Source organism: Saccoglossus kowalevskii, chromosome 12 (assembly GCF_978046115.1).
Source record: "Saccoglossus kowalevskii chromosome 12, keSacKowa6.1, whole genome shotgun sequence".
Lineage (NCBI taxonomy): Eukaryota > Metazoa > Hemichordata > Enteropneusta > Harrimaniidae > Saccoglossus > Saccoglossus kowalevskii.
This window is the reverse complement of record NC_140652.1, coordinates 17,635,102-17,650,354: the sequence shown is the minus strand read 5'-3', so window position 1 is coordinate 17,650,354 and position 15,253 is coordinate 17,635,102. Positions and strand designations below refer to the sequence as shown.

Below are 15,253 nucleotides of genomic sequence, written 5' to 3'. Positions count from 1 at the left end.
TAAGTCACATTCTCCGACTCTTGGAACGTCCTCTTCCTCTGCCTGTTTAGATGCCGACAAGTGTAATGGCTGTGTTTACATATTGTAAATCTTTTTTGTGGCATTGTCATACACAGATGGGGATATTTCTGCTTGATGTTTGGTTTCAAGACTAGCATCGATACAATTTGAGCAAGCAATTTGCCTGACAATTGAAAGCAAGTACATCTGTGCCCGTGCTTAAATTTCAGCTGCAAACTTTTCACATGGGCAGACTTCATTGTTTGAGGTTTTTATTTATTGTTGTAGTGTAAGGATAATAGTTAACTCTGAACTGCAGCTTTCTGGAACATCGCATTTTGCCTGCCATTAAACAAACTCACACTGGCTTTGAAGTTTGACACATTTGAATCTTATTTGGGGGGAGTGTTTATTGACAACTCTTCATTAACAACTCAATTTTTCTTTAATCTGACTTCGATTGACTAACATGGCGCCCAGTTTGTTCCAGCGTTTCTTTCCTACTTCTTTGATTTACACCTGTATCTGTTCAAATTTCCTTCTTGGCAGCATTTTCCTTGACTTTGCTGTCTACACGTGTAGTAGAAGCAGCAAATTTATAAAAGTTGTGGGAAATTAAAAAAAAGAAAGTCATAAACGTTGGGTCGAAAGTGGGTGTTAGAATGGTGATTTAATTTAGAGGGAAGTCCAAAAAAAGTATTGCTAATGAAAAAGGTTGGTTGAAAGCCAAACAATTTAGTTTTTCATAGTGAAGTCAAAAATATAAATTTGACCAATAATGACAAAAATTTGCTAAAAAAAAGAAAGTAATGATTTCGTCATAAAAGGATCAAATCGGATAGAACTCATTGCAAGGTATATGTCAAAGCAATCGATCAGCCTTGTAGTTTTTGAAAATAAAATTGTTGACAGATGACCTATATATGAATAGCTCTGGATCTAAAACGTTAGATTAATACACTTACTAGGGATAGAAAAGTTGGATGGTATGTTCAATAGCTTTAAGCTCGTTTCACTACAATTTGATGTGTAGTACTCAATACTGTGGATCACCTATAAATTGGTTTATTTGTGTAAATTAGGTAATTAGTAAGCACAAAATTTAACCCTAAACTAAACAGGTATATAGATTATCCATAAGCATCTATGTACCAAGCTTCATTTAATCAGAGTGGAAAAGTTAAATATATGCAAATTATTATGTAAATTTGACCTCAGAGCATCTAGGTACTAAGTGTCATTAAAAAAGTGATAATTGGTTCTTGAGGTATCAGTGGTACACACACGCACGGATGTACTAACTAAGACTTCCATTATGCAACACACAGGAATACAAACATGAAAATGTTGAAAGTTTAAAAGTTAGTTGAAAATTAATAAATTTGGTTGGAACGAGTTGATTGGAAAGTCAAAAATGTTGGGTGAAAAATTCAAATAATTATATAACACACAGCCAATGTGACATATGACAAATCATTATACAACACAGGTGGTGCATATAATGAGTAGAGAGTCAAGGCATTAACTGCATAACAAGTATTCTTTTTTGTTTTTGGAAATTACGCAACACAGATGAACCCATATCGACCATTTATTCTCACACAAAACCCATAAAATATTCTACATGTTCTTACTATAAGAAAAATTAAAACACTATTATAGTAAATTCAGTATAATAACAATTTAAAAATAAAAGCAGTATATAATATCTGTATTCATTAAGAGTGTACCTTGTATAATTAAATACCACAGGATCCAGTGTTAAAAGTTGCCATAAAAAAATATATGCAACATTTAGGAATGTGACATTATATTAAGTCATGAAGTATCAAAACATCTTAAAACATAAATCCTTCCCAATAAATACAATCCTTGCCCCATAAGCAACAATAAAGATTCATTATGAATATCCGAGCAAGGCAAACCTCCCAAGCTTGTAGAAACATGTCAAATTTGTCATTTTTCTAATGTGGAAAATAAATTTCGTTAATATTATTATGAAGTAATGACCTATATTGAGAAATCTATTGACAGATTACATTATACATATTAGTTACGTATTGGAGATTTAATCTACTGACTATTTTGACGCATATAGTTAATGTTATTAATACAGTAACAATATAGAATCTCTTTGAAATGATCCATGTTGCCACACTGCCGTTGTGCATACTTTATATGCTCGTAATAACCTCATATTCTTCAAGTGGAGTATTTTGAACTCCAAATACATTTAATGGTCATCAACTATGTAACATGTAGTATCAGTCATGTGTGGGATTGATTACATAGGGATATCTAACCAGTGATCTTATAATATCAATTTTTTTTTAATAAATGAATTATTAATTATTCATTCTACAAATGAAAACCATTACACAAGTTTAAAAACGTCTGATACTGTGGGGCTACACATTAGATAAGATACGTATATCCCATTTATACATTTCGCAGCTTCTATGAGGCTAAAAAAGAAAGGCATGATATAGCTCCAGTATTTGGCTACTGAAATATGTAAAAGGGTACAAGAATGTCAATTAAATTTCATTGAGTAAAAAAAATGGAATATGAATATACAACATCTGGCTGCTCTTCGTGGCCATTCGGGTGTAGATTGGGGACCCCTGTGGTCCCAAGTTTTACATGGATTTTGGCATCAGGAATCGACATTCAATAAGTTTTATTTGAAACTGTCTGCTTACAAATGCCCCCCCCCCCGCAATTTTGATTAATTTTTAGCCTTAGTAAAGAGTGTTTAGACAAAATTTATAATATTTTTGCAGATACGTCAGTTAATCTAACAACAATCTGCAAAATTCTTGTTGAGAAATCTTAATAGCTGGCAAGTTTTTCAAACGAGGCTTTAAGTCTTGAGCTCTTTTATATGCAACATTGCGTTCATCCCACAGTACTTCATTTATTTTCTTCTCCCACTCGGCAATGTCTTTCTCTATTTCCTGATCATTCACTCCAACGTCCACAACCAGCTGATTAGCAATGTCGGGGAAGTGTTTCTTGATGAACTCAGCCATGCCCGAGTTTGCAGTAACGAGAACAGGAACGCCAGCGGCCATTGCCTCTAACCCCACTAAACCAAAGGGCTCGCTGCGTGATGGCATGGTGAAAAGGTGACTTCGCTTAAGATCTCTTCGTATTTGATCTTGTGTTCCATAGATCTGTGGAAGAATTTTAAGAGAAGAGGATTGTCTATAGTGTTCAACTTTCTCCCAGCATTCATCAGTTAGTCCACGGATGACCCATGTTAGTGCAGTTCGGCCGGCTTTACGATACAAGTCTGCACTAGCACTTAATGCCTTAGCCACGATGTCATAACCCTTTAGATTACCAACACCCTTCACTCTACCAACTGTAAGCACTTTTCTATTATGATGCTTTTCTGGTGTTATGAGATTCACATGAAAATATTCCTCTTCTGGTAGAGGCAAATATTTTCTGTGATCAACAGATGCAGATTTGAAATCAGCATCATAGTGGTTATAAATCTTCGGACCAACGGAAAACACTGCACTAGAATTTTCTGCTTGTTTCTGAATCTTAGTTGCTTCTTCCTCCAGTTGTCGTGGATTCCACCCTTCCTTGTGCATTAAAGTGTCTTCTGGAATAACATGCAAAAACAGGAACACTTTGGCATCATGATAGCAATCACTTTTCAACTTAATCGCCTCTTCTCCTGTAATTGGAATGTGACCGATAATAACGTTAATTTTCTGAATTGCGCACAATGTTGGAAAATGAGCATACCGGTAAGTACTCAACCAATTCATATTTGGGTGTTCACCCTTTTTCTCAGCCACAATTAAATTAATTCCTTTTGCCTTTGCATCATTCAAGTCTTCATCTGTTGCTGTCAGTGCAGTCACATAGACCTCAACACCAGTTTGTTTAGCAAGTATAGATACATGACGATGGAAACTGGACACACCTCCCTTTGTAGTACTCCACTCATCATTAAGTATCAGGATGCTCCTACGATGCAGATATAAAAAATACATCAAATAAATTTAATGCCAAAGCTGTGATATGTCAATCTTTATGAATGCACCAGGTTGCTCAACAGCGTTCCTAAGTTCCTCAGTGACTCCCAACATGTTTTCTCAGTGCTTGATCAGACTGCGCAAATGACCATACCAACAAGCTCAGTGACCATACCAACAAGTTCAGTGAGTCACCAAGTTGTTTAGTGGCCTAACAAACCTGCTCAGTTACCTCACCAAGTTAGTCCATGACCTCACCAAGCTCCTCATTGACCTGCACAAAGATGAAGTGACCACACCAAGGTTATCAGAGACCTCACCAAGCTACATAGTGATTTCAGCAAGACGCTCAGTGACCTTAGCAAGCTGCTCAGTGGCCTCACAAAATTTCACAGAGACCTTACCAAGTTGCTCAACAACTTCTAAATTGTCCTCAGTTGCATCACCAAGTTGCTCAATGACCCAGCCGGATTGTTCATTGACCTCACCAACATGCTCAGTGACCATACCACCATGCTCAGTAAGGCACTAAGTTGTACAGTGACCTTATCAAGGTGCACAGAGAAGAACATGCACAGTAACCTCCCTTATTTGCTCAGTGATCAAAGAACATGGCTAGTGAGTCACCAAGTCACCTGCTCAATGACCATATCAACATGCTGTGATCACACCAACATGCTCAGGGATCTCCAAACCATGTTAAGCAACCACCTCAAGTTTTTCTGTGACCACCACCCTACCAAGTTACTTGATAGTCCTGAGGGTCCCACCAAGTTGATCGGTGGCTTCTATTGAATTTGCCAATGACCTAACCAAGTTGCTCAGTGACTTCCTGAACATGTTCAGCAAATTACCCACCTACCCCATGTTTCTCAGTGATCTCCACCAACTTGCCCTCCAAATGTTCATCACTAGCTGCGCCAAGTTGCTCAGAGATTCCCAAAAAGTTGCAAAGTTACTCAGTGCTCAGTGACCATACCACCATGTTTAGTTGTTCACCAAGTTCAGTGACCTTATTGGGCTGCTAATGACCTGCACGCCAGCAAGCTCAGTGACCTCTCCAATTTTCTAAGTGATCAGTGAGCCTCCAAGCTCCTAAGTGACCTCACCAAGCTGCTAAGTGGTCCAGCCAGACTGCTCAGTGACCACTGTAGTCTCCTCAACATGTTCATCAACCTCCCAGAGTTTTTCAGTGATCTCCACCAAGTTGCCCAGTCACCCCAACCTAGTTGCATGGGGGCCCTACAAAGTTGCTTAGTTGTCCCACTGAGTTGATTGAAGTGCCCCAAGTTGTATAATAACTCCCCCACCTCCAGATGCCCAGTGACTCTTACTAAGTTGCTCTGTGGCCCCTGTAACAATGTCAACAGCAAGCATGGCATCCTTGTTTCTATGGAATTTATAGTCAGAATGAACATAGTCACTAGAATTGATAGAACTAATGTTGGTTCGAGATGCACCATCCTTCCCCATCTAAGCGAATTGTACAGAATATTTAGTCACCTACAGAATCAACAAGCTGACAATTCTCACCTCTCATCATGTGACTTCAACTTTTCACATGGTTTACTTGAATCTGTAAAATAAACAATAAATTGTTAAGTGATTACAAACAAATATTTTTTAATCAAGTATTTACAACTTATTTACTAGTCAAGTACATCCATTTTAAAACAAATAAAACAATATTATAGATTAGGCATGAATAACAACAGAATTTATCTTCCTGTAAAAAACTGTATTTTCATTTATTCGAATCTGCACTCATTCCAATGTTTCAAATTTGCATAATAATTCCCTTTGTTTACATTACATGACACATTAATATATCATGTAACTAGAAGCCCTGCAGTGCATGCAAATATTCACACAGACACAATCTTGTAAATTGTTTTTTTCAGTGTTGCTTTAAATTGTATCATGCCTATTTAGCATCTTATTAATTATTGCTTAGAAAATGAGTGTTGATGATGTTTATTAAACTGAAAGGTATAACCTATGAACCAGAGTTATACCTTATTAACCTAGGTAAACCTAGTGTGTAGTTTAAATGACTGGGAAGGTCATTTTATTATGCACATAGTAACCATGTACCTTTGATCCTTACTATCTAATCCAGTGCAAACCATATCTATAGTATTTAAAGACAAAACTGTTCACATGACATTGCATTGTTTACATTGTAATTTCAGCACACAAAAAACACATACTATATTACATACTATATTTGTCTTGTCTAGATTTAATTTTTTACTTACCATTTTTCTGCACATTTTCTTTGTTTAAGTCGACTTTATCACTTTCTTGTTTATTTCTTGATGGCTGAGGTGTTTGCTTGGTGTCCGTGGCAACTAGTGAATGAAAAATGTGACATACATTAGAATAATTCTTAAAAAATACACATTATAAAAGTTGGTTTGTTTTAGCCGAATAGTTGGAAAATGGATAAGCAACTTAAAAAAAAAATGTTTTTGTTAATTTTATTTATTTTAAGTATTTATGATCACAACTATTGCTGACAAAATTTTCGATATAATTTTGTTGATGAGCCTCTCTCTGTGCAAGTCCATGTTTGACAAATTTTGAAAACAATTTTGATGTTAAATTTATTAATTGTGTTTAACAAGCTTAGGCAAAATAAAAACAATATGCCGGGTTCAAATAAACCTCCCCTAGCTAAACGCATTGCCTTTTTGATTATTTTTTTTCCCAGGATAAGGAGAGCTTCTTGTAAAATATGATTAAACATATTAATGATTTTTGTAATCACAAACAAATATGTCTAAAGAAAGACAACATTTTCTCAAAAAAATACAAATTTTAGTGAATGTAATCGAACCACACTTATTATTTTTGCTTCACATTCAAGATATTTTTCTCCGACGAGAGCGTGCTTTACTAACTCATGTTAGTATCAGCATCTACTTTCACTGTTGTATGAATATGAGGCCATTGAGTGATGATTGTTTCACCCCACTCTCCCCTTGACCCTTATCATCACTCTATTACCATCCATTCCTTGTATCCATCAAGTCTACTTCATGTCAGCGTTGGCAAAATGCTCTTTCTGGCTATTATTTTGGTTTTTTGAAATGAAGCATGTACATATATTTCAGTTGGTGTACGTACATTTTTCCTGCTTTGCTTCTTTGTCGGAAACCACTTGATCAAGTTCCTGGTTATCTCTCGAGTGCAGAATTACTTTCTCAGTGTCCCCAGCGACTGTATGGTGTATAGCAAATGAGATATATATATATTGGTTAAAAATTAATCAATATTGATTTGTAAATAAAATTAGTGATAGGAAAAAAATAGGTTTGAAAAAATAGGCTGTTGAATCTTATAGACAACTTCACGTAAAAAAAATATTTCATATTTTTAAATGTACAAAATAAGGAACACTGATGTTTTATTTTCTTGTCTCTTATATAAAAAAATATTAGATATGTTATTACAACTCATATTGATTGATTTTAAACATCGTGACCCAACATAGGTTGAGTTAAGCACTCGTTTCCTGCTATTTTTAAAATACAACTATTGTAAACATTACAATCTCTGATCAACTACTTATGCAGCAAAGTTTTCTTGTGATGGAATGTCAAACAATAAGGGGATGCTATAATCAAAAAGATTTTCAATCAAAAAGTTTCTCTGAAAAGCGGTTTGTAACACAAGTTCTGATTGGTTTCTGATTATATTATACATGAGCATTTGCATAGTTGTCTGGTCAGATGCATAGTTACAACCAGCAGCCATATATCATAACTATATACATTTATTATAAGTGACCTTGAGTCCTAGGATTTATCAGTATGCTACTCCCTGGTCACTTATTATACTTGTAAATTAAGGCCACAAAGTGTCAGTTCATTGTGGGGAGAATTTAACAGCATAGCTCTCCCAAGCACTCTTCTTACCTGAAATAAAAGTCCCATTCACATGTAGATAATAGCCAAGTCCAAGTATGACAAATGCAGATGCAACAAAAATAATGCAACAGCGTTGAAAACAAATGTCTGCAAATCAAAAATATCCCAGATTTAAAAATACTAAAACAAACACAGTACACTCCAGGTGTAACTTAACTCCAAAGCAGTCTGTAAACTAGCTGTGCCTTGTCATAATTGAGTAACATTGCTTTCAATACTCGGTTGAAAGTCAACGAGTAAATACTAGTACATGTTCTAATTTGTTTCTTACTCTGACCATTCCATTAGAATGAACGATGCCAATCCTGCTATAACCAATTTACGTGTCACCTAAAATATATTTAACTTTTTACCCAACATTTTTATAAATAGCCAAGTTTTATTTTTAGAGACTGGGGGAAAAGCAAGTGCAACATTGGAATTGTTTAAGCCATACATAAGTGATGAAGATTTCTGGTTAAATCTAAAATCAAGGCAAAAAAAGGATGGTTTATTTTAAATTTAACCACCTGAAAATAATAAAAAAGTCAAGATTTAATAATTGTACAAAAAGTAGATTATCTGGGTGATAGAAAGAAGGAGAATAAATAGTGCATGAGTTCTGATTCTTGTATTCATGAAATGCAATGCCAGCTGAGATTCAGCACGGAGGGAGGTAAATAAGTTTCACTCGGATAAGTCTATATAGCCATATATTTCCTTAAACACAAGTTTTGATTATTTTGGTACCATAGTGGCTACTTAACAATTTAGAACTTGTATTTAAATTAATCTATATTATAAAAATGTTACATGTTTTGGTGTTGTATGTACAAGCATGCAAAGGAAGTAAATATCATAGGACATGTAAATGAAGATATGCATCTTTAATTAAAATAATTTTTACTATCTTGTATACAAAAACCATTGTATAAGTCAACTTTTATTGTAGATCTGTTTCTAATAGAGCAAATACAGTGCAGATTATTTGTAAACCATATCGGAATTTGTATAGAATTTGTATGTATACCTGTCTGGGGTTTCTTCGGCTTTGGATTCCCATTGCTGTGTTGAGGTTGTTCCTTGTAGTCCCCTCTGTCCTGTTGTCTGTGCCGAACGGTTGTCCCACCACCTTCCATATTTGATAATCTTTCAACAGGTTTTTTTTCCTCAATAGATGGTTTTACTTCAGTAATTGTTGTCTTCTTTGCCAGAGCCATTTCTGTGGGCTCCACATATTTTTTAATCAGGGGAGACCTTTCTATATCCCGAAGCAGTTTTTTCAATAAACTCAATTTATTTCTACTGATGTGACCTTTATCTTCCAGCTTCAAAAATAGTTCTGTTGGACTGTTAATGAGTTGTATGTCACTTTTATTAAGTTGATTATCTATTAACAAATATTTAATTTTTTCAAAGTCTTTTCTCTCTAAATTATCGTCTAACTTACGGTAAAGTTGGCGTAGTTCATCCAAAATTCCGTCTACCATAATTGGAACACTCAAACATCTATTACTATTCTATGTCAAACTATTAGAAAAGTATTTTGGTATTTTGTTACCATGAACAAGCTCACTAAATGATATTGAGTATCAACTTTTTAGGTAAGCATAAAAGAATTGACTGAGAAAAATAAAAATTGTTTAAAACACCTGACAGCTAACTATGATATCATTGCCCTGACGATAAAGAGTGACTGTTTGCGGTAAATATTGTTTGTCTTCTCGCGCTGTACGATGCCACATCAGCTGCAAATACGTGATCTGTGAAGACAAATATTAACAGTCAAGTTTAAATATATTCTCGTATATATACTTTGTCAGATAGTAAGGATATATCTATTGATTCATGCTCAACAGTGAGTGAGCACAAATAGGTGGTAATTCATTTTTCTTATAAATGCATTTATAAACATTTATAATAAAACAGTGCCCTCTTATTTCCATTCAAATACTGTAAAACATGTTGAAAAAGCGACATGCAATTTTAGCGAATTGTGGTAAAATGAAGTAATAGCGAAATGTTGATTTAGCGAATCTCTCTTGTCATTGTTGGTTTCTTGTTTTCACAATACTTGTCTGTCACGTGTCAAAACAAATGCGCTTTTATTACTCCATAAAAAACAAAGGAAATCTGTCAAGTGTAATTAGGAAGCGCCCCAGATTTTTATGTTCCAGATTACTGTATACAAATCCCCAAGCCTTTGCCATTTTGAATTTATATTAAAGTCATTAGCGACGTCTTGAATTAGCGAATCAGTTCTCTCTCGCAAAAAAGACATGCTCGCAAAAAAGACACGTTTTACAGTATGTCATAGGCCATTTGTGTCACATGATATTCTTGTCTAAGTATATCATAATTAACTGCTAATTGTAAGTGAATCAAGTTTCTTCAGGTAAATGTTTGACTAGGCTGGCGTAGTCGGGCGATTAATTTGTTTTTGTAGTTTAAATAAAATAAAAAAAATCGCGAAATGGAGGTGCTAGCGCGAAATCCCCTGTAACTGCAAAATCACCCCGACTGGTTTATTCTGCATGGCCCTCTATCGACACTGCAGGAACCCGTCGATTTTTTTGTTGATAAAGAAATTGAATCTTGAGCATGTTGTTTTTGCATCACATATCGCAATCTGCGATGAAAGGTGAAGAAACACTAATACATGAGCAGAGATTATTATTCTATGTAACAAAAAAATCCACGCTTAGAAAGTAATTTATAGATTCCATACTTAGTTGTATGCACCAAACCATAATCTAATGGATTTTCAAACAAATAGTGGCATTAAGAATTACACATTTTCTATGAATGGTACAAATATTTTCCCCAAATTAATGGCTACATTTTTATGGAAATGTTTTGTAGGTTTATTAATTTATTATTGTTTTAAGTTGACTTTATTCAGTCACTGATATAAAATATGACACATTAAAAAGCTGCGATTGGCGCAACATTGTCCTGTTCTATGCAGGGCCCATTGCAATGTATAAACGCATATAATATAAGGTTATTACGAAGATACCTCAAAGTATGCACGAAGACAGTACAGCCAGCGAAGGTCGATGCGAGAGCATACTATCTGAGTGCATACTTTGAGATATCTTCGTAATAACCTTATAATTATACATCTTTTCCTACCAAGGATGCATCATGGGAATGACGAAATCTAAAAAGTTTAGAACAGAATCAGCGAACTTCTTTGTATGGAGTCCGGTCAAACCCTGGTGGCAGCCATGTTTGTTTTTATTATTAGTGGACGCATTTCCTAATATGGTAGTATGAAAATACCCCGTAAAATACCGCAAAATTACGACACGCTGTAACTTATGGCATTACGGTGACAGATGTATACTAATACATATTATTTGTTGTAGTATCGTGTTATCACCATATCTAGGCCAAGACCCTTAGATCATTAATGTGTTGAGACAAAAAAAATATAAATAAGCACAGTGTACAATGTTTTAAATTTAATGTTAAAAATCCATTTGTTTTATTCTCTCGCCTGGCTAAGAATCTAAAATCATACTTATTTGCTCATATAAATTATTTCTCTGAGCAATTCAGTATTTAATTCAGCATCTTGTTTTATAGTGTGTCAGAAAAGTTCCTGTTAATTTTGCGTTCACTTGCATCCTGTTAACTTAAATGCATGTGACCTATGTCTTAATATTAGAGTAGATTTGTGTTTCATGTCTAGAAGCTGAACCAAAGTCAGTTTAAGGTAGAGATGCAGTTTACCTGACAGGTATTTTAATTAGTTAATTAGGAAACCAAGATGACCACCCTTGTCCACAATGCTATATATTTTCGGAAAGCTTATTGTGTGAATTTTAAAATTTTGTTAGTATTTTTTTTTATAAACACTAAATATGCACAAAATGTGCTTTTTTGGTGAAAAGTGATTTAAAAAAAAATTATCTTCTAAGCCATGCTTCTGTTTTCTGTTAAAATTGGTCTTGAAAACTGTCTACCATTTGTCAATTTTGCAGGGCAGCAGCTCAAATGTCACTACTTCAAGTTTATGCATAAATTAACACACAGGGTAGTTGTCTGTACGGTTGTTGTAACACTGTTCAACCAAAAACAATGCCCCGACTGCGTTTTGCAGATAAACACATTGTCAATCATTTGTGAAAATTTAAAAACAAAAGGTCAAAGTGTCCAGGAGCTATTTTTTTTATGTTTTGGTATCTGCACTAAAAGAAGCGAGATAATTGCTAATTTGCATAACAATTCACTCAGTAAGAAGTTTGCTAATGCTCATAATTAAAAGGGCTGTAACAGTTCCATATTTAATTGTATTATAGTTTTGTTAAAAGTTAAATATAGTGCATAACATGGAGATCCCGGCATTTCTTTTTTTCACCATGTTTCTTTTTTATCATTTATGTACAGCCTTGCTAAATCTTGCTAAGCATTCAAAAGAGAGAATGTTTGTACCAGTTTTCTATATTTTAAAATCGTCTTTTGAGTATGTTCCACTATTCACAATTCTACAAAATTTTAACAGTCTATAACCAAGACTGTTATGATAATAAAAGGCAAAAGAAAAAAAATTCACTCCCAAGTGCCCACGAACCTGCATCTCTACTTTAAGTGACAATAATATTAACATGTGCACTAATTATAAAAGCTTTTTTTAAAATATTTTAACAGGTTAGTGGTACCTAATAAGTATAAAAACAAAGTCTACAAAATATTTTTTTCACCATGAGAGGGAGCTCAAACTTTTGGTAAGGGGATTAACCATTTATTCTATTTTTAACGCAAAGAAAAATCCAATCTGATTAAAATCTGATGTAGTGTACGGGCTTTAATTATTTTGGCTATAAACTTATTTTAATTTTATGTTTTATTACTTTTGTTATTAATGCCTTTTTATTTTATTATTTTACTTTGATTTTGATTTTGTGATTTTTTTAAAATTCCGCCCTACATACATCTGAGCCGATGCCTATGTAACGAGATTTCAACGAGACCCACTGTCGACGATTTTAGTCAACGAATCACAGACCTTCTTCTATAGCGCACATGATGACGTCACTGGGCAGAGTCAGGTGGCAAACACACTCAAACATAAAATGGCGGATTATACCGACGTTAGGACCGAGAAGAACATGGCTTTTCGGTAAGTTTATCATTGTCAAATGCAACGAAAGTCATTTTTTTATGTTTATATTGTGGCTCGAATGGTTCGAGTTTAGATCGTTACTTTGCGTAGTTATTCTGGGAGTGACGATTTTGTTTCCACCGGTTCGACCGAACACCGGTGTCTTTTTCCAGTCGCTTGCCCTGGAGACGGGTGATGTTTTGTTGACGATCGGGTCAAAACCGTCTACGGTATTGAAGCCGTAGCTGTAAATATTCATCAAAATGTATCAACATTTTGTACATTATACAATAACTCTTTATCAAAGTAATTGAGCTGATTTGGACTGGAATAAAATATTTTTTATTTGGAACACATCGCAATTGATCAGGAAATATTTTATTGCTCCAATTTTCTGCGTCGATGCCGTGGGCCGGTGACCGTTATACAATTTAAAATTTGCATTGTTTACTATAGCTGTTTACAGTGTTCTAATCATTACGATTTACTTTTTTTTTTGCTTCCATTCTAGATAATTATGCTCAGTGTTTGATGTAAAATTGAAGCGATGACTGAATAAACGAACCTTGGCTGGCGAAGATGTATCAGGAAGTGTACACATTTGTTGGAAGTGAACAAAATATTCAATGTAATGACAAAAATTGGAAAATGCTGTGGAATTTCTTTTGTAAATAAAAATATACTAGCAATTTTCTATTAATGGTTTATTCAAGTGGGCAAAATATAATGTACAGAAAGATTGCCCGTAGAGTATCGCTACACTGAAAAGTAAGCAACCGACAGACTCTATAAAAGGGGGCCTGTGATTGGCTGTTACTTACGCGAGATTTGAACGGGACTTACGTAGGCGTCGGATCAGATGTATGTAGGGCGGAATTAAAAAAAATCAAAATCAAAGTAAAATAATAAAATAAAAAGGCATTAATAACAAAAGTAATAAAAAATAAAATTAAAATAAGTTTATAGCCAAAATAATTAAAGCCCGTACACTACATCAGATTTTAATCAGATTGAGAAAAATCCCGATGGAAAATCCCATACTTAGTTTCAATAGATCGTGAAAAGTTGAAATATGTAGTTTGAAATCCGAAAAATATATTTTTTTTGAATATATTTTAAAGTTTTTCGGCGTGGTATTTTGAAGTCTAGACAAAAGCCCATTTAGTTTTTCCTGGAAATTGATAACGATATTGACAAAGTTGATAACGATATTGACACAGTGTATCAGGTACCATCTAGTACCGATCTGCGAGAAATACCAACCTGTTACGCTCCAAATGTCCAATCTTTAATGCTCCGAACCCTTTAAGCCTTTTTCCAAAAACCTTGCTACCCGTGTGGGTATAGTCTGTCACGATGGCGAAGCCCCAGACGAGGTCTGCGTGAAAATCCGTAGTACCCAATGAACGTTCACACCCCACCAAGTTGCAGTCCTGAAAAACTGACCTCGTCAGTTACGGTCGCCGCTTGTGGTGATTAATCCTCTCCACCTAAGATCTTCCTTTGCATTCAGTAAAGTTTCCAGTATCAGTCTATCGTTTCACCGAGCCAGACAAAGAAAACAAACGCCACGAAAATCGGAACACGTGAAACTACGATGTGGATATTAAAATTAAAATTTTGGGAAATTCCCAAAAGCGCCGCCTATGACCACAGTGATATGACTGGTGAGGGCGCGATATTGTTTGCACTCAAACGCAAATCTACTTCCGGGTTAGCCAGAGGTTGCGTATTAATTTGTTGACATCGCCCTGTTTTGCAGATTTGCGTGAAAAGCAATGGGAGTGTGTTTGCCTTGTTTAAACAGTTCAAGCAGTGACTATGACGGTCCTGACCAGGTGAATATGAAAACAATGTTATTTACTATGAAAGCAGTCCTCGTCGTAGCATTTTTTAAATGTCATTTTCAGTTTCCTTTTTAGTATCCGCCACATTATTATGAATATTCATAAGGTATAAATGAACTGTGATACCAGTTAAGTGCGAAGGAAATTATTTTGATTTAAATAAAAAGAGAAGACCATATATAACAGAAATGTGTGACCATCTTCAAATCAAGTTATCTTAAAGTGATGAAAATTCCAAAACTAATCAGTCATGCAGTCATGTGTCACGGCAAGTACATGTCTGCAGCAAATAGTAAAAGCAAAATACTATGGTCCACTATGGCCATCGGCTCTGAAGAGGCTCATTTGCATATATACAGTATTTACTCGTATATCAATAATGTTCCAGTT

General features: G+C 34.8%; 1 protein-coding gene and 1 long non-coding RNA gene across 2 annotated transcripts; one reads left to right on the top strand and one right to left on the bottom strand.

Annotated features, from left to right (window-relative positions):
* Positions 1–1,521: 1,521 nt before the first annotated feature.
* Positions 1,522–14,658, bottom strand: LOC102807017 (uncharacterized). Its single transcript, XM_085506463.1, has 7 exons — positions 14,280–14,658; positions 8,937–9,669; positions 7,916–8,014; positions 7,125–7,217; positions 6,254–6,346; positions 5,529–5,571; positions 1,522–3,987 (listed from the first exon to the last, which is right to left on the bottom strand). The coding sequence occupies exons 2-7, from the start codon at positions 9,394–9,396 to the stop codon at positions 2,793–2,795; spliced, it is 1,983 nt and encodes a 660-aa protein (XP_085362589.1). The 5' UTR covers positions 9,397–9,669; positions 14,280–14,658; the 3' UTR covers positions 1,522–2,792.
* Positions 12,693–13,705, top strand: LOC146735584 (uncharacterized). Its single transcript, XR_014931122.1, has 2 exons — positions 12,693–13,034; positions 13,528–13,705. It is a non-coding gene; the product is annotated as an uncharacterized LOC146735584 (long non-coding RNA).
* Positions 14,659–15,253: the final 595 nt, after the last annotated feature.